The sequence below is a fragment of the Leptodactylus fuscus genome, chromosome 6 (genome assembly GCF_031893055.1).
Source record: "Leptodactylus fuscus isolate aLepFus1 chromosome 6, aLepFus1.hap2, whole genome shotgun sequence".
Classification (NCBI taxonomy): Eukaryota; Metazoa; Chordata; class Amphibia; order Anura; family Leptodactylidae; genus Leptodactylus; species Leptodactylus fuscus.
In genome coordinates this window covers 133,053,507-133,071,702 of record NC_134270.1, presented here as the reverse complement: position 1 = coordinate 133,071,702, position 18,196 = coordinate 133,053,507, and the positions used below count along the sequence as shown (strand labels likewise).

The window sequence follows — 18,196 nt, the reverse complement described above, 5'->3', positions numbered from 1 at the left end:
AATCCCAAATCACAAAAAAGAGTCCAAGAAGTGGAGAAGAACAGAACTACTGCCTGAAATAAGCCAACACCAAAGCAACCCATATCGAACCAGACCCTGAAGACCATTACCAACTATCTTCAAAGTGATCTTCAGAAATCAATTTCTGCTCTAGAAACTGACTCAAGGAGTTACTCAAACCCCCAACCGAAAGGTAAGAAATGTTTAATAATAATAGAAAAATAGATATGTTACAGGACATTTTTCCATGAATTTAACCATTTCACCAGTATAATGTTTAGTTTTTTAAGAGTGAAATGAAAATATACAGTAGATTATTATTGTTATTGTTTATTTGTATAGCACCATTAATTTCATGTTGCTGTACATTATTATATTAATTCCATGGTTCTGTACATTATTATATTAATTCCATGGTGCTGTACATTATTATATTAATTCCATGGTGCTGTACATTATTCTATTAATTCCATGGTTCTGTACATTATTCTATTAATTCCATGGTGCTGTACGTTATTATATTAATTCCATGGTGCTGTACGTTATTATATTAATTCCATGGTGCTGTACGTTATTATATTAATTCCATGGTGCTGTACGTTATTATATTAATTCCATGGTGCTGTACATTATTATATTAATTCCATGGTGTTGTACGTTATTATATTAATTCCATGGTGCTGTACATTATTATATTAATTCCATGGTGCTGTACGTTATTATATTAATTCCATGGTGCTGTACATTTGCAGGTTTATATACGGTACACAAAATATACTAAACAAATCTAATACTAACAATGACTGACTGGCACAGCGGCATAGAGGGCACTGCCTGCAAGGGCTTACAATCTATGAGGGATATCAACTATAATGTATAAAAATGTTAGAATTTACTGCTAGGAAAATTCAATAAAACTATACAGAGATGACAGTGCCTGGTGGCCCCCTGTGGCCTGACCCTTTGCGAAAAAAAACCTTCAGAATTATGCAATCTATACTGACACATAGGCTGCAAATGCATCACCAAACCTAATAATCCATATCTTATTCCAACAAAGACACAAAGAACTCTCACTTTCCCTAGGAAATTCTGTCCTCTCCCACTGAAACGTATTTACATATACTGCATACACTCGTCACCATTCACATCCTACTCACTTGAAGGTTATGCATCAGAACTGCTACTTACTTTCTATTCAGTACCCATATTATATCCAGATTCCATATCCTATTTTAATTTATTTAATCTATTTTAATTTCAACTTGACCTAGTATCTGCTTACTAATTGTCAATGACCTGTACATGACATCTGAAATCTATCGATCTATCTATCTATCTATCTATCTATCTATCTATCTATCTATCTATCTATCTATGTAGTTTGTGGCCATATGTGTTATTACAATATTGTCTCATATTATGTGCCAACTAATATTCACATTATACAAATGTGGTCAGGAAAGAAATGCCTTCAAAGTTAGAAGCAAACCAAATTTCTGAAGACAGAAAATAAGCCATTAATGTTATCTTGCAGGACTTGATCATGGGGGACTTAGCTATTGACACAATATCTCATGGAACTGTGACTTTCACGGAAACTGACAACAAGTTTGAGAAGATCAGTATTGGCCAGCATTCATTGGTTGCTATTCAACCTCCTGCATTGTGGAAGAAAGGAGGTCGCTTGCTCTCGGGGCTTCTAGGCTTAAATGTGCTGCTGTTGGCCATTGTGCTTGTAAGCAGTGGGGCTTTCAATGAAGTAGCGGTGGTTGATCGAGAGGTGCTCTCTATGCTGTGTGTCCTTATGGGCCTCTCAGGATGTTGGATGATAGTTTACTTACTGTGGACATCAAGAAAGGACCATCACACAAGCCTTAAGGACTCCCATGCTGGACCCATCTGGCTAAGAGGTAAGGACCATAATAGTTATCTAGAATACTAGCAACTGTAATATATAAGAGAATTGAAGAGATATGGAGAACATATGGTAGAAAAACATGTAGCAAGAAAAAATAATAGGACCTGGTCAACGAAAGTCAAATGTCTTTGAGACCACCACACAAAACTGGTCCTGTTACAGGCGTAGACAATAAGCACAGAAGATAAAAAATCTGAAACTCTACTTTAGAAAAATCAGATTTAGATTGTAGGGTGTGTTCCCAAATAGGTGGAAAGGTTTTACCATATAAATTACTAAAATTATTTATGCAATGTTTCCTAGGAAACCACCACCAAAATTCTAAGGATCTATAGATTTACTATAAGAAATAAAAATATTAGATAATACATATCAGACAATTCTTGAGATGAAATTCTGATCCCATGTTTGGATCTAAAGTAGAGAAGAATGACGGCAGGAATAGTAATAGTAATTCTGAACTTTTTTGCTTTTTATTTTTCCATCAATCTCTTTAAAAAAAATTCAATATAGACAGGTAGATAAGAAAGTATTATCAGGGTCTCAGTAATAGCAGCTATTGGGAAAGGGTAGAAAGTTTCTAGCAAAAAAGTCAAATTTACAAATTCAAAATCAATTTTAATTGTTCCAAAAGTTGTTTTTTATTAGAATAGACATATATGTATGCCAGAGGTAGGTCCAAATCAAGAACAAGCCCTAAACATCTACTCTATCAGTAAAATAGTATCTTGTGGTATTGCCTCTAGCTTTATTTTAGAAATGTTGCTTTTATTGAATCCCCAAGTATGTTCTTCCTCTACCCAAGTGCCACTAGGGATGCTGTCTATTGCAAGCCCCCATAATCCAGAAGGGTAGGAGATTGTTGAGAAAAGAATTGTCAGGCATTGTTAGTTTCCCTTTCTGCACAACTTACAAAGAGCTTGACTGGCTGTTGACCATCACAGTGTCCTACCAGTAGTAAAAATCTAGGTGAGCAAAAGTTTTAGGCAAAATTCTGCAAATTTCGAATGCTTTCAGAAATAGAAGTGGTAATAGTTTATTTTTGTCAAGTGACATAATGAAGTGAATGATGAAAAGAAAAATCTAAATCCCATCAATATTTGGTGTGACCCCTCCTTTGCCTTCCCTCAATTCTTCTCGGAAGTTGCAGACAGTTTTTGAAGGAACTTGGCAGGGACGTGGTTCCAAACGTCTTGGAGAACTAAGCCCAGATTGTTAGGAGTATTTTGTGTCGTGGGTATTGGTGCACACCTTCTGACTTGCTCGCACGCACTGTTGGTAGGCAGCTTGATTTCCTGGTTCATTAGTCTGTCCTCCCATTTGCACCTGGGAGGAGTGGTCTCTACTCTGTATATAAACCCATGCCTCCCATGGTTCTGTGCTGAGTGTCGCTTTTACCGAGCTAGGCCTTAGCAGGAGGAGTAGGTTGTTATCTTGGATAGAGGAAGTTCCGTGGTTGGTTTTTGGGAGGTTTTGGGTGAACAAGTTGGTTTGTGTGTTTTCCCTTCTGTGTTCACCAATCCTCCCTCCGTGTATAATTGACTGTGTGAGTGAATTGCCTTATCCTTTGATTTCTACTCAGTTTCCCTGTGTTTGTTTCCTAGTGTACGGTTCCTTCCCATATTGGTTTGGGGAATTCCTTTCCTACATGTTTCCTGTGTGCTGCTTGTGTTGTTAGTCAGCGCACACCCTTGTCAGTCCCTGTCAGTAGCAGCTTCACTTGTTCGTTAGGGGTGACCCCCTTTAGTCTCCAGTCCCTAGAGATCTTATAGGGCATTCCTTCTCCCACTTCCCTCTAGGCCTACGGTGTCAGTGAGAGAGGAGCTGTCGGGGTCAGGTTTAGCCTGAGAACAGCCGACCTACACCCGTGAGGCAGGGACCGGGTTAGCTAGTGGGAGTAGTGCAGGGCGAGATTCCCTACTGCTATCCCTTAGCCCCGTTGCAGCTACCAGGACTGACATAACAGTACACTCAGCCGGTAAAAAAAAAAAAAAAAAAAAAGGGTTCGTTTGCATTATGACGGACCTGAAACAGTTGTACCAGGCGGTGCAGCAGATCTCCACTGAGATGGAGGGGATCAAGCTACGAATGGATGCCATCCAAGCTTCTGGCGTATCTCAAGTACAGCAGTTGGCTCAACACACAGCCTCTCAGGTGGAGGGCATACAGAGGCAGGTGAGTAGCGCCCCTGTGGGTCGGCCTCTGGAGCCAAAAGTCAGCTTACCTGAACCCTTCCGAGGTAAGAGGTCAGATTTTTTCCGATTTCAAAAGGACTGTCTTTTGTATTTCCGGCTACGGCCGTTTTCCTCCGGTTCTGAGGTACAGAGAGTTGGGATTATTATTACTTTATTGAGAGATGATCCCCTCATCTGGGCACATTCGTTACCAGCCGACTCAGCTTGCTTACTAACTGTAGAGGCGTTTTTCTCCACAATGGGGTTACTGTATGACGACCCAGACAGGGTACGCACGGCTGAGTATAACCTACGACGTGTGGTGCAAGGGGATCACGCTATAGAGAAATATTGCACAGAGTTTCGTAGGTGGGCAGCAGAAGTACACTGGAATGACCCCGCTCTACTTAGTCAGTTTGAGACAGGGCTCTCGGACCAGGTTAAAGATCATCTAGTTTCTCACCCTGTTCCTGGAGATCTAGATGAGGCCATGCAGCTGGCAATTAGAGTTGGACGGCGCCTCCGGGAGCGTGGAGACAAGAGTCCTGGGGGGGTTAGCCCTCCTCAATTCTCTGTTTTTGGAGAGGACCCGGGGGACCAACCCATGCAGATTGGGGCCACTGTGCGAAGTGCTAGACCCAAGAGTGAAGGGTCCCGCACAGTACGCTGTTTTGTGTGTGGAGGAATGGGACATTTAGCAAGGGTATGCCCCTCCAGAGAATGGTTCGCCAAGGAGAGTAATAACCCCAGGTCTATTGAGAGTAAGGGGAGAAAACCTACTAAGGAGGGAGGTGTGCATATTTCCTGTACTCAGACTGCCGGGTTGACCCTTGATGGATGGGTAAATGGGCAGAAGTGCCGGATTTTGGTTGATTGTGGTTCGGCAGTCAACCTTATTGACTCAGAGTTTTGCGAGCAACTAAGGGTGAGTCCTTTGGTCTTGAAGTCTCAGATACCGGTGTGGGCTATTGATAAGACCCCTCTACAGCAATCTGTCATCTCCAAACAGGTGGAGGGTCTGGAGTTTATTGTGGGTGGCCACAGGGAAGAGATTGACTTGTTCTTGTTGTCTAAATTACCAGCACAAGTAGTGTTGGGGTGGCCCTGGCTGAAGCAGCATAACCCTATTATCAACTGGGAGACCGAGACAGTAGTTTCTTGGGGGCAGGGGTGTAATGGTCGATTTCTGCCCATATCCGTGATGTCTTTGTCTATAGATAATTTGCCTCAAGAAATATGTGAGTTCAGGGAGGTCTTTGAGGAAAGGGCAGCCAAGACATTACCACCACATCGCACCTATGATTGCTCGATTAAATTTATACCAAATGCTGTGCTACCCAAGACAAGGTTGTACAATCTCACTATTCCGGAGAGGGAGGCGCTCAAAGAGTATATTGAGGGGAGTCTAGAGGTGGGGCATATTCGCCCATCTAAGTCCCCAGTAGCAGTGGGGTTTTTCTTTGTTAAGAAGAAAGATGGAGGGTTGCGCCCTTGTTTGGATTTTAGGGAGATTAATAAAATCACGGTGCGGAATCCCTATCCCATCCCGTTGATCTCGGATCTTTTCAGCCAGATTACGGGAGCTCGCTGGTTTAGTAAAATAGATTTACGTGGGGCGTATAACTTGCTGAGAATCAAGAAGGGGGATGAGTGGAAAACAGCGTTTAACACACCCCTAGGACACTTTGAGAATCTGGTGATGCCTTTCGGTCTAACCAATGCGCCCGCGTTTTTTCAGAATTTTATTAATGATGTACTAAGTGCCGTCATAGGGAGGGGGGTTGTGGTCTATCTGGACGATATACTCATTTACACCCCGGATTTGGAGACTCATTGGGAGAGGGTGAGAGAGGTTTTAAATCTCCTGAGGGTTAACCAATTAAGTGCTAAGCTGGAGAAATGTGTGTTCGCGGTCAATAAATTATGTTTCCTTGGCTATATCCTATCGGACAAGGGGTTCGAGATGGATCCTGAGAAGGTCAGGGCAGTCTTGGAGTGGCCGCGACCTGAGAACCTAAAGGCGGTCCAACGGTTCTTGGGATTCTCCAACTATTATCGCCAGTTTATTAAGGGATTTTCTGAGGTTGTGAAACCCATCTCGGACTTGACTAAGAAGGGGGCTGACTGTGCTAAGTGGTCGCCAGAGGCGCTAGCCGCGTTTGAAGAATTGAAGAAGCGATTCTCCTCCGCTCCCATTTTGAGACAGCCGGATGAGAGGTTGGCCTTCCGAGTGGAGGTGGATGCCTCCTCGGTGGGGGTGGGTGCAGTACTTTCTCAGGAGTTCGAGGAGGGTACGCATCCCTGTGCCTTCTTTTCTAAGAAATTCTCTGCCTCTGAACGGAATTATGACATCGGAGATAGAGAACTACTGGCAATAAAACTAGCGTTCGAACATTGGCGTCATTTCCTGGAGGGGGCCAGAAGGCCAGTCCAGGTATTTACCGATCACAAGAATTTGGTTTATCTTGGGTCGGCGAAGAGATTAAATGCACGGCAGGCGAGATGGGCTCTATTTTTTGCGCGGTTCCATTTTACCGTGACTTATGTGCCGGGTTCAAAGAATGTTAAGGCTGATGCTTTATCCCGGTATATGTCGACTGAGGAGGAACGAGAGGCGCCGGCCACTATTCTTGGGGATGGAGTGGTGGTAGCAGTATTGGGCACGAAATTGGAGAAAGCCTTGATCGAAGCGCAACACGCTGCACCTTCCAAGATACCTAGAAACAAGCTGTTTGTCCCAACTACTCTCCGACAAAGTCTACTGAGGGAGTGTCACGAGTCGGTTCTTGCTGGTCACCCGGGGGTTTCAGAGACCATGAGATTGGTGTCTAGGAATTTTTGGTGGCCAGGGTGGAGTAAGGATGTCTTGCAGTTTGTTCAAAATTGTTCGGTCTGTGCAAGAGCCAAGGCGTCGCATACCCGTCCCCACGGTCTTCTACATCCGTTAGAACCTCCTAAGGCACCTTGGACTCATCTGTCTATGGATTTCATCACGGGCCTTCCAGTGTCTAAGGGTTTCACGGTCATTTGGGTAGTCGTTGACCGCTTCACGAAAATGTGCCATTTGATCCCGTTTTCCAGGCTGCCATGTGCCAAGACACTATCAGGGTCATTTATTAAAGAAATTGTAAGGTTGCATGGTCTTCCTGAGGAGATCGTTTCGGACAGGGGTCCGCAATTTGTGGCTAAATTCTGGCGGGCTTTTTGCAGCAGGTTGGGAGTTACACTGTCGTTTTCCTCCGGGTTTCACCCGGAGTCTAACGGGCAAACAGAGAGGAAGAATCAGGATGTGGAACAGTTTTTGAGGTGTTTTGTTCGAGAGAATCAGAATAATTGGGCTGACTTTCTTCCCCTGGCAGAATTTTCCTTAAACAACCATGATTCCAACGCCACAGGTACCACACCTTTTTTTTGCTCCGGTGGTAGACATCCTGTTTTCGGAGTATTTTCTTCCATTTCGTCCCCAGTTCCGGAGGAGGAGCTATTTTCTAAAAAGCTGCAAGGGGTATGGTCCCGTATCCGAGAGAATCTGGTGCGGGCGTCGCACCAGGCTAAGGTCCAGGCGGATAGGAAGAGAGGGGAGTTGCAGTTCTTCCCTGGTGAGATGGTTTGGTTGTCCACCAAGAATATCAGGTTGAAGGTTCCTAGCAAGAAGCTGAGTCCCAGGTTTGTGGGTCCTTTTAAGATCATCAAGATGGTAAATGAAGTGGCGGCGCAGCTGCAACTACCTAAAAGGTGGAAGATAAACCGGGTGTTTCATGTCTCCTTGTTAAAGAAGGCCAAGAAGGGAACGTCTCCAGTTAAAGTTCCACCAGTTTCTGAGTCCGGGGAGTATGAGATATCCCGAGTTCTGGATAGCAAATATGTTCGGGGGAAGCTACGGTATCTGGTGGCATGGAAGGGATACGGTCCTGAAGATAATTCTTGGGTTCTGGAGTCGGATATGTCAGCCCCCAGACTCGTGGAGAAATTCCACAAGGAGTTCCCGAAGAAGGATGCTCCTAGAGAATCCGGAGTCTTCTCCTTGAGGGGAGGATCCTGTTAGGAGTATTTTGTGTCGTGGGTATTGGTGCACACCTTCTGACTTGCTCGCACGCACTGTTGGTAGGCAGCTTGATTTCCTGGTTCATTAGTCTGTCCTCCCATTTGCACCTGGGAGGAGTGGTCTCTACTCTGTATATAAACCCATGCCTCCCATGGTTCTGTGCTGAGTGTCGCTTTTACAGAGCTAGGCCTTAGCAGGAGGAGTAGGTTGTTATCTTGGATAGAGGAAGTTCCGTGGTTGGTTTTTGGGAGGTTTTGGGTGAACAAGTTGGTTTGTGTGTTTTCCCTTCTGTGTTCACCAATCCTCCCTCCGTGTATAATTGACTGTGTGAGTGAATTGCCTTATCCTTTGATTTCTACTCAGTTTCCCTGTGTTTGTTTCCTAGTGTACGGTTCCTTCCCATATTGGTTTGGGGAATTCCTTTCCTACATGTTTCCTGTGTGCTGCTTGTGTTGTTAGTCAGCGCACACCCTTGTCAGTCCCTGTCAGTAGCAGCTTCACTTGTTCGTTAGGGGTGACCCCCTTTAGTCTCCAGTCCCTAGAGATCTTATAGGGCATTCCTTCTCCCACTTCCCTCTAGGCCTACGGTGTCAGTGAGAGAGGAGCTGTCGGGGTCAGGTTTAGCCTGAGAACAGCCGACCTACACCCGTGAGGCAGGGACCGGGTTAGCTAGTGGGAGTAGTGCAGGGCGAGATTCCCTACTGCTATCCCTTAGCCCCGTTGCAGCTACCAGGACTGACATAACACAGATCTTCTGTGGATGTAGGCTTGCTCCAATCCTTCTGTCTCTTCATGTAATCCCAGACAGACTGGATGATGTTGAGATCAAGGCTATTGCGGCTATATAATCACTTCCAGGACTCCTCCAAAAGGTGATCAAACCAAATATTGATGGGATTTAGATTCCTTTCACTTAAATTTGATAATTGAAAAAGTTTACTATTAACACTTCTACTTTTTAAAGCATTCTTACTAGAGATGAGCGAACACTGTTTGGATCAGCCGATCCGAACACCACGCTCCCATAGAAATGAATGGAAGCACCTGTGACGCCGGCCGGCCGGCTGCCGGCAAAGTCAGCGTCATGGGGGCTTCCATTTATTTCTATGGGAGCGTGCTGTTCGGTTCGGCTGATCCAAACAGTGTTTGCTCATCTCTAATTCTTACGTTGCAGCTTTATTTCCACAAAAATATTTGCACCACACTGTGTACAATGTCATTATAGAACATTATTGTCCTAGCCAGAAGGCCCAGGCAAATAGAAGTGTATGCAAAGCTAAAGAGGTTGTCCTTGATTTAGAGCAATCTATGGGATGACTGTTGTCTATTGTCTGTCAATGATGACCATTCATTTTGGTGCCGTGTATGCATTACTGGAAGCCCTGATACTCATGTGACCAGTGAGACCAATCAGTTGACTCAGTGATTTCTGGAAAAGGATCGGTGATGTCAGTGGTATATAACTAAAGTCTTGTGGGCTCGGTGCAATCTTTTGTCTGGGGGGCCCCCTACCTCATCGCTATTACAAATTCTTGATAGTGATGGTTGTGGGTTGAGGAGTTTAATCCACCTTAGTGTTGTTAGGGTAATCTGTGGGACTCCTTGGTTTGTGGACCAGATGAAAGCTGCAATCTCGATACTGATGCCAGTGCTTATGGGTTTCCTAAGGCTCCTGGGCCCCAGTGTGACTGTACCCTCTGCACCCCCTCAAATTACGCACCTGGGTGATGCCACTCACATACTTGAGCAGTTTCATACAAGCTACCATTAAGGCCACTGATTGATCTTAGTGATCACATAAGCATCAGGGCATCCCTGGCACAAGACAGACAGGATGCTGGTGGCAGACAACAGAACTCAAGGGTCAGTGGCGTAACTAGGAATGGCGGGGCCCCGTGGCAAACTTTTGACATGGGGCCCCCCTGACACTGAAGATCTCGACCGAGTCCCTCCTACGCATTCCTGCGCGCTCTATTATGTCCCATAGTGGCCCCTGCACACAGTATTATACCCAATAGTGGCCCCTGCACACAGTATTATACCCAATAGTGGCCCCTGCACACAGTATTATGTCCCTTAGTGGCCCCTGCACACAGTATTATGTCCCTTAGTGGCCCCTGCACACAGTATTATGTCCCTCAGTGGCCCCTACAGGACTAAATACTGTCACCGCTGACCGCTATACCAGGACAAATTGTGGATAAAAAAAAATCTGGTCCTGTGCATTACAATTTAGTAACTCCATGTGCCTCATATTAATAACAGTTAACCCTATCATGTCCCTCACATTAAGCCTTGTGTACCTCACATAAGAGTTACTGATATGTGAGAGACATGGAGGTAATAATAAAGTATCTTCATTACTATTACCCCCAAATGTCTCACATATCAGTAACTCTTATGGTGAGGCAAACAGGGGTTAATGTGAGGGAGATGATGGGGTTAACTGCTATTACTATGAGGCACATGGAGTTACTAAAACACAAGTAATCCCCCCATATGCCTGATAGTAACAAGTAACCCCAGTACGTACCTGTGTAGCTTCAGTTTCATTTTCCTGGAGCAGCTTCTTCCTCTTCTCTTCTGTGCAGGACGGAAGGGATAAGCCCCGCCTCCTCCTCTCATTGGTGGGCAGAGGACAGCAGAGAAAGGGAGGGGGGAGAGAGGGGGAGCGTCCTGAAGCGCTGACAGGAGCCAGAGCTGCAGCTCCTGTGTCTCCGTTGCAGCAGCTTTGGGGCCCCCTGTTGGTGGAAAGTATTCCACCAACAGGGGGCCCCGATCATTATATTCGGGGGTCCGAAAAGACCTCCGAGCATAATGATAGCAGCTGTCACCGGGCCCCTAATGTCCCGGGCCCTGTGGCAGCTGCTACCGCTGCGATGGTGGTAGTTACGCCACTGTCAAGGGTAGATAGATAAAAATAAATAAATTGCACCCCAAGTTATGAACAACCCATTAAAGTACAATTGAAATGTCTACAATGGACTACACACAGACATCACACAGATCCACCATGGTGAATTCTGCAAGTTACATGACCACGTCATCATTTTTTAAGTCCATATTGCAGGGGGCACAGACTTGACATTTATCTCCAAGTCTGTCTCCTTTGCAGAACTATAGAGTTCGACATGAGAACAATTGGTTATCTGTAGCAGATGTGAATGGGATAATTTTTATCCTTATCCAGACCAAATCTGAGGTTCCACCGTATGTATTACATACTGGTGATTTTCTTTGCGCAAGGCAGCTCCCTGAAAGACTTTTCAATGGAACTTTGGGTGATTATCTTTAAGAGGTTTAGTTTTCGATAAACTAGAAGTCATGCTGGTTATTGTCTTAACGGTTCTATTATATGTATTTTTTATTGTAGTCGGGCTAGCAGTTTTTGGAGTTTGTTCCTTGGTTCTTGTTGTGCTGAAGATTGGGAAATCGGTCAGTCTGGCACACTGTGAATCTCCTATCCAAATTGTCCATCCGGTCTTCCAGGGCCTGTTTGTGGTGTTACAGGTAAGATTTGTGACTTCACCTATCAACCCATTCTTTGCCACCAGAAGTGTTGTATCATACCTCCCAACTTTCGAAGAGCCGAAAGAGGGACAAAATATGTGGTACGCGCGTGCGCCCCATGTCAAACTTAGCTCCGCCCACTTTTATGTTGACCCTGCCCATTCTCATTCATTTTTTTAATGTGCCCCCACACAGTATAATTCTCCTACATTCACCTGTAAATTATATTCCCCCGTCCATCTCTCACCCAGTTTCATATAACCCCTTCATCTGCCCCCAGTTTCATGTCCCCCCATCTCTTCCCCCAGTTTCATGTCCCCCATCTCTGCCCAGTTTCATGTACCCCAATCTCTGACCAGTTTCTTGCCATTCTTTCCCCCCTTTATCTGCCCCAGTGTCATGCCATTCCCCCCCACTTCATCTACCCCAGTGTCATGCCGTTCTCCCCCCTTCATCTGCCCCCAGTTTCATAGGCCCCCTACATTATGTTCCTGTCAATGTTTAACACAAACAAATACTCATGATCACCTTCCAATGCTCCCCGCCGCTCTCTCACTCCACTCACATAGTTGTAGGCCTGATGTGACGTCCTCACATCGCACCTACACATTCAGAAGCCGCAGCGCAGCGTTAAAGCAGGAGCTGAGCTGTGACAGCTCTTGCTTTAATCGCCTATGTATTCAACTCATCGGCGTCCTCCGGACATACCTCCCGCTGACTGGGACTGCGGGACAGGACACCATATCCGTGAATGTCCCGCGGAAATCGGGACGGTTGGGAGGTATGGTTGTATAAGACTGTGTTTAGACATTGTTTTTCTGTTTTTTTAAATAAAAAACTGCAGCAATACAGGCACATTGTACTGTGCATTTTAACTGTAAACTGAGCCATTTTAACACATTGTTTGGTTCAGAACAAAAGAATGCATAAGTGACCCCCCCCCCTCCCCCGAATCTTCACTGTTTAGGCACACCTCAAAACTTTTGAGGACACAAAGAGGGCCAACTTTGCCTACCTAATCCTCCCTGCACAGTATGTATCCCTATTAATGCCCACTTAGTGGCATTACATTTATTAGCGATTGGCTTTCAGCTGAAATGCATTATAACATGTTCTACTCATTGTGATTAAAAAGATAATGTGGTGTTTAATTTTTAAAAAAGACAACAGAAAAGCACAGTGTGAACATAGCCTTACTCTGAAATATCAATAAAATCTGTTTTATCACAGCAGTTTTATTTTATTTGTCTTTAGTATTAGTTTATTGCATATGAAAATGAGATTCTGATCTTCCCATACAGACATACTTCCTCTGGGTGTCCTGCCAAGACTGTGTTCAGAGTCACATGAACCTTACTAGGTAAGACCTAATGAAGAATCCTTGAAAGTACTTTGGTATGTGATTCTGTACAAATATCTTGTATAAATTTAAGGACATTCACAGTGTAATCCAGTGGGAGAATTTGAAGTAGCTTCAATGTAGTCTCAGCAGTCACTAGTTTAGCTCCTGTCTATGCGGTCAGACAATACTAGGATAATTTGCTCTTGAGTGGTATATGGAGAGTTTTATTTAGTATTAAAATACTAGCACTGGCCTGATGGTTACAAATAGACTAACAGAGAGGCATCTGTCTTGCTGGTTAGAGCAGTCACCATTACAGAGCGCTCAAATGTAAGGGTCACTGTACACAGCGCCGCACCTCTCATGAGGCGACCTGGAGCGACCCGGGGGGGGGGGGGGGGCATTTTTGCTGACCTAAGCCAGTCCAGGACAAGCTGTCCTGTACTGGCTTAGCGTCACCGTCTTGGCAGCCCGAAGCGGGAAGCAAGCAGTGGATTGGGGAGGCCCTGTGGATGCAGCGCTGCTCCAGCGGCCTCCCCTCACGCTTAGTAGAGAGCAAGTCCTCTCCCTGCCTGCTCTATGCCTGCTAACGCCGCCCCGTCCGCTCTGCCGTCTGTGTATTGATATACATAAGTTACTACCTTCCACATTTGTATTCTACACATTCCAGTTTTTGGTCAGGGGTCAATACATCTGTCTCCCAGGATGATTTCTCACCTGTCTCCCAGGATTCAGGTGTTGCCACTACCTCTTCTCCAACGTTCCCAGTGTCTGTCAGCCCTATTACTTGCATTGTGGCTATTAGGCAAGTAATACGGCACCTGACCACTGTGGTTACTGAATAGCTGCGGTGGTCACTTGCCAGATGTAAGTAGACAGTCATGGCGAGGATTGGAAGGAACACGTGTGTGTGTGTGTGTGTGTGTGTGTGTATATATATATATATGTATGTATATGTGTGGCTTACTACCAACCACACGAACAAAACAAAATAGTACAGTACGGTCTCTCAAGACTCTCAGTGTTTCAGGACACTGAGCCCCAGACGCCTCCTCTCGCTCCCAGGATCTGTACTGAAATACAAGCTCTGTAGTCTTTTATGGCCCAGTAACAAGCTCAGGACCCACACCTGGGCTTAGGCCTATTCAAAACTCACACTCGACTGCGTGTCACCTTCTCACTATATATATATATAATTGCAATAAAGCAGTGCTCACACAAGGCATAATAGCAACATCTGACCATCGCTAGTAACAGTTAAGGATACACTTTTGACATGGTTTGCATGGTCTTGATTAGTTTTTAACCCTTTTACATGTGTATTGCAGGTGCGGCCTCATGTTGACTCTCAGTACTAATTTAGCTATATGGATGGCTGCTGTCACAGATGAATCTCTTCACCAGACCCCTAGTGGTAGCAACTCTTCTAATGGCCACAGGATTGTCAGAGGTAAGATATCTCGATTAAATCGACTTTTATTTCTACGTAGTTGACGGACTGATATATAGGAAATTGTGCTTTAACAGAAGGGTGCTGCTTCCTTAAAAAGGTCTAGATTCAGACAAATATTGATTGACAAATGTTCTTGTGTGTCTACTGACAAGTTATCCAATATTCCATTCTACTTTCTATATTAATTCCCCACAGTTCATCACAGACATGGACAGTCCATGTGATATATAGTATTTGGTCATGTGATGGACATAAACATGTTTCTCGTAAATTACAGGGGCTTTGCAGTTTCTGTCTGACCTTTGCTGCCAGCCATTTATGTAGTTAGAGTCCGTGCAGAAAATAGAGTAGTCAGAGTCAGTGGTTTGGCCTACTGACTCCACAGCCCTGCCAATAAGGGAAACAGGGGCGTAATGTTCGCAGTCACAGAGATACCACCATGATAGGGAAAGCCTCGTTCCCCAAACACTATACTTACTGTTACAGGAAAGCAGTCTGGCATATCGCCCAGGCCCCTTTCCAAGAGATGCCTGCCCAGGGGAGGTGACTAAAAATAAGAAACACTTATACTTACCTCTCCTGGGCTTCTGACAGTCCTCAGCATCCTCTCCAGGGCTCTTCTAGCCTGTGACTCAGGTCAGGCGTAATGATGTTAGCGCGCCCCACTTGACCACTGAGGCCCAATCACAGGCCCCAGCAGTGACATCTGGAGTGTGTGACCTCAGTTGCAGGTAGAAGAAGACCAAAGAAGATGCTGAAGGGAGCCAGACGGAGCGTATATCCATCTCCTCCACTATAGTCTGGACCTGTTACATACTTACAGATGAGATTTGTAATATCTGCAATATTTATGACCTGTGTTGACTTAACCTTACATTTCACTGTGGGCTATATAGTCGTGAGCCAATATGCATGCCATTGAATTTGTCCATTTTAAATTCCGTTAATCCACAAATAACTTCTTTTTTGTTTCAGCTGGTGGAGGATCCTCTGACTGTGGTTGCAATACTCCAGTGTGTGAAACCTTCGAGACAGGATATTATTACCTGTACCCATTTAATATTGAATATAGTCTCTTTGCTTCAGCCATGTCTTATGTGATGTGGAAAAATGTGGGCCGTGTCATGAGCCAGCATCCTCACCACACACATCACTCCATACGTCCAAACAGACTTTTTGTAGGACTTGTCTTGGGGATTGTGGTCCTTGTAGCCGGCCTAGGAGTCTTCATTGTCTATGAAATTAATATTACTTCAGAAAACTCTGGGATCAAGACCCAAGCTATTGAAATGTTTTACATCTTCAACATTATAGCTCTCAGCATGATGTGCATTAGCTCACTTGCTGGTTCTATCATCTTCAGATTTGACAAGAGAGACCCAGACAGCAACAAGAACCCTACAAGAAGCCTTGACATTGCTTTGCTAATAATAGCCGCTCTGGGAAAATACTGTATCTCCTATTTCTCAATAATAGCTGTGGTAGCCACATCTCCAGGAACCCTTATCGATCATCTAAATCTGGTGTACTCACTACTCATGATTGTGCAGCACACCCTGCAGAACATCTTCATCATAGAAGGCCTCCATAGAGAACCATTCAGTAGTGGACACTCAGACCGACGAAGTTCTCTCGCCTATAATAATCACCCTGAAATTTACACCAATCCCTCAGCGATAACTCCTCAGGACAGTCATTCAGAAGCCATACATGGACATGGACATGCACATGGACATGGACATGAATTGGATTCACATTACAATGCGATTGTTACACACGCCATCATAAAGGATACCCTAGCAGACTGGCGAAGGAAGGCCCTGAAGGAAATTTCTTTATTCCTGATGATTTCCAACATCATTGTAAGTTGCATCTCCAATGGACAGGGAAGTCCATCATACTTTTTGCATAGTGATATTTTCAGAATTCTTTTATATCGGCCGATTTTAGCCTGGGACGAGTGCTGATTGATAATAAGTTAGTGAATCAATTACGCGTTTAAAGAGGACCTATCTGAAAATCCCAATGACATAAGAATTTTAGTGCTTAGAATATCCAAATCTGTTCAGCCATTCCAAAGATATAAGCCCTTTTAATGTATTGATACAGATTAGGATGTACTAGCCTTGTGGTTGGTAACACTGCATGACAAACAGCACACAGAGACCCCACCCCAGAGCAACAACAATGTTACCGCTCACTTGGCTAGTATCTTGGCTAGTATACACTAATTTCCATGAATAATAATAGGATTTATATCTTTGGAGTTGCTGAACAGATCTACATAAACAAGACACTGAAATGTTCAGTGTGACAGCGCCGATCAGATTATGTATGTCAATGGACTTTTTAGACCTGACTCTTTAAAGGTCCTTTTACTTGGTCCAATAAAAACCTGTCAAGGATGAACGATTGTTAAAGTGATTGTTAGTCGCTGTACAATTTACATTATTGCCATCAGTATACAACCCGTTTACATAGGAAGATGAGCTGTCGACAACTATTAGAATAAAATATGTGATTGGCCAAAAAATGAACAAAAATCTCAAGAATATTAGTTATACACACCAATGACGTTGCCTTAATGCACATAACCATAGCTTGGTCTGTATGTTATCCATGGGCCCATTCATTTCTATGGCACCATACACAGTTTCTACAGACCTGTGTGGGGGTCACAGGACCGAGCTACAAAGAGTAGAGCAGAACCTATTCTTGTTAATTTTTGCAGATAGGAAGCTGAAAGATAGATAGATAGATAGATAGATAGATAGATAGATAGATAGATAGGAGATAGAAGATAGATAGATAAATAGATAGATAGATAGATAGATAGATAGATAGGAGATAGAGAGAGAGAGAGAGAGAGAGAGAGATAGATAGATAGATAGATAGATAGATAGATAGATAGATAGAAGATAGATAGATAAATAGATAGATGGATAGATAGATAGGAGATAGATAGATAGATAGATAGACCGAGAGATAGATAGAGATAGATAGACCGAGAGATAGATAGATAGATAGATAGATAGATAGATAGAGAAGGCGGAGCTGCAGGGAGGAGCAGAGGTCTGAACCAATGATGAGACAGGGGGTGTGTCTCAGACTACTTCAGACTCCCTGTAGTCACAGATTACAGCTCTGCTAACATAAAAATCCATGGCGAAAGATTTTAGAAAGTAAATATCAAGCAGTCGGGTACTTATTTACATGTCATTCTTGATTTGCTCACTGAACAGTCACTTTAAGACTTTACAAGACTCTAAAAAACCTCAACACAAAAAAGTGGCTAAATTACAAAAAAAAAAATAGGTAATTTACCAAATATATATTACAAAGTGAAGTGTATCTAACAATGTCTTGCCCTCTTTCCTAGTTCTGGATCATGCCTGCTTTTGGTGCCCGTCCACAGTTTGACAATGGCCTGGAGTTGAAATTCTATGGAGGACCCATGTGGATAGCTGTAGTAAACATCGGCCTACCGTTTGGGATCTTCTACAGGATGCATGCAGTTGCTAGTCTTCTGGAGGTTTACGTCATTTCCTAACACAAATGGTATCATGGAAGAAGAGGAATATCATGCTACTACTCAAAGACTGCTGAAAGCATTGCAGAAAAGTCTGTTGTCTACATACAGATGTTGCCTCAGCTTGAATTTGGTTAAGAACTCCAATTTCTTATTTGCCAATTCAGTACAATATCATACATGTTAGCAAAACCTTTAACAGGCTGCGATCCACAATACAAC

At 44.0% G+C, this 18,196-nt stretch overlaps 1 protein-coding gene across 1 annotated transcript; it reads left to right on the top strand.

Moving 5' to 3' along the window:
- LOC142208633 (proton channel OTOP2-like) lies at positions 1 to 17,995 on the top strand. Its single transcript, XM_075277262.1, has 7 exons — positions 1 to 193; positions 1,538 to 1,913; positions 11,514 to 11,650; positions 12,952 to 13,010; positions 14,321 to 14,442; positions 15,421 to 16,307; positions 17,825 to 17,995. Exons 2-7 carry the CDS (start codon positions 1,547 to 1,549, stop codon positions 17,993 to 17,995), a joined length of 1,743 nt encoding a protein of 580 aa, XP_075133363.1. The 5' UTR covers positions 1 to 193; positions 1,538 to 1,546.
- Positions 17,996 to 18,196: the final 201 nt, after the last annotated feature.

Excerpts from the sequence above, each read along its gene's own strand:
- LOC142208633 (XM_075277262.1), top strand. The coding sequence starts at position 1,547 with ATGGGGGACTTAGCTATTGACACAATATCTCATGGAACTGTGACTTTC. Across the intron at positions 13,011-14,320 it reads AGTCACATGAACCTTACTAG|GTGCGGCCTCATGTTGACTC; the intron begins GTAAGACCTAAT and ends TGTGTATTGCAG. Across the intron at positions 16,308-17,824 it reads TGATGATTTCCAACATCATT|TTCTGGATCATGCCTGCTTT; the intron begins GTAAGTTGCATC and ends CCTCTTTCCTAG.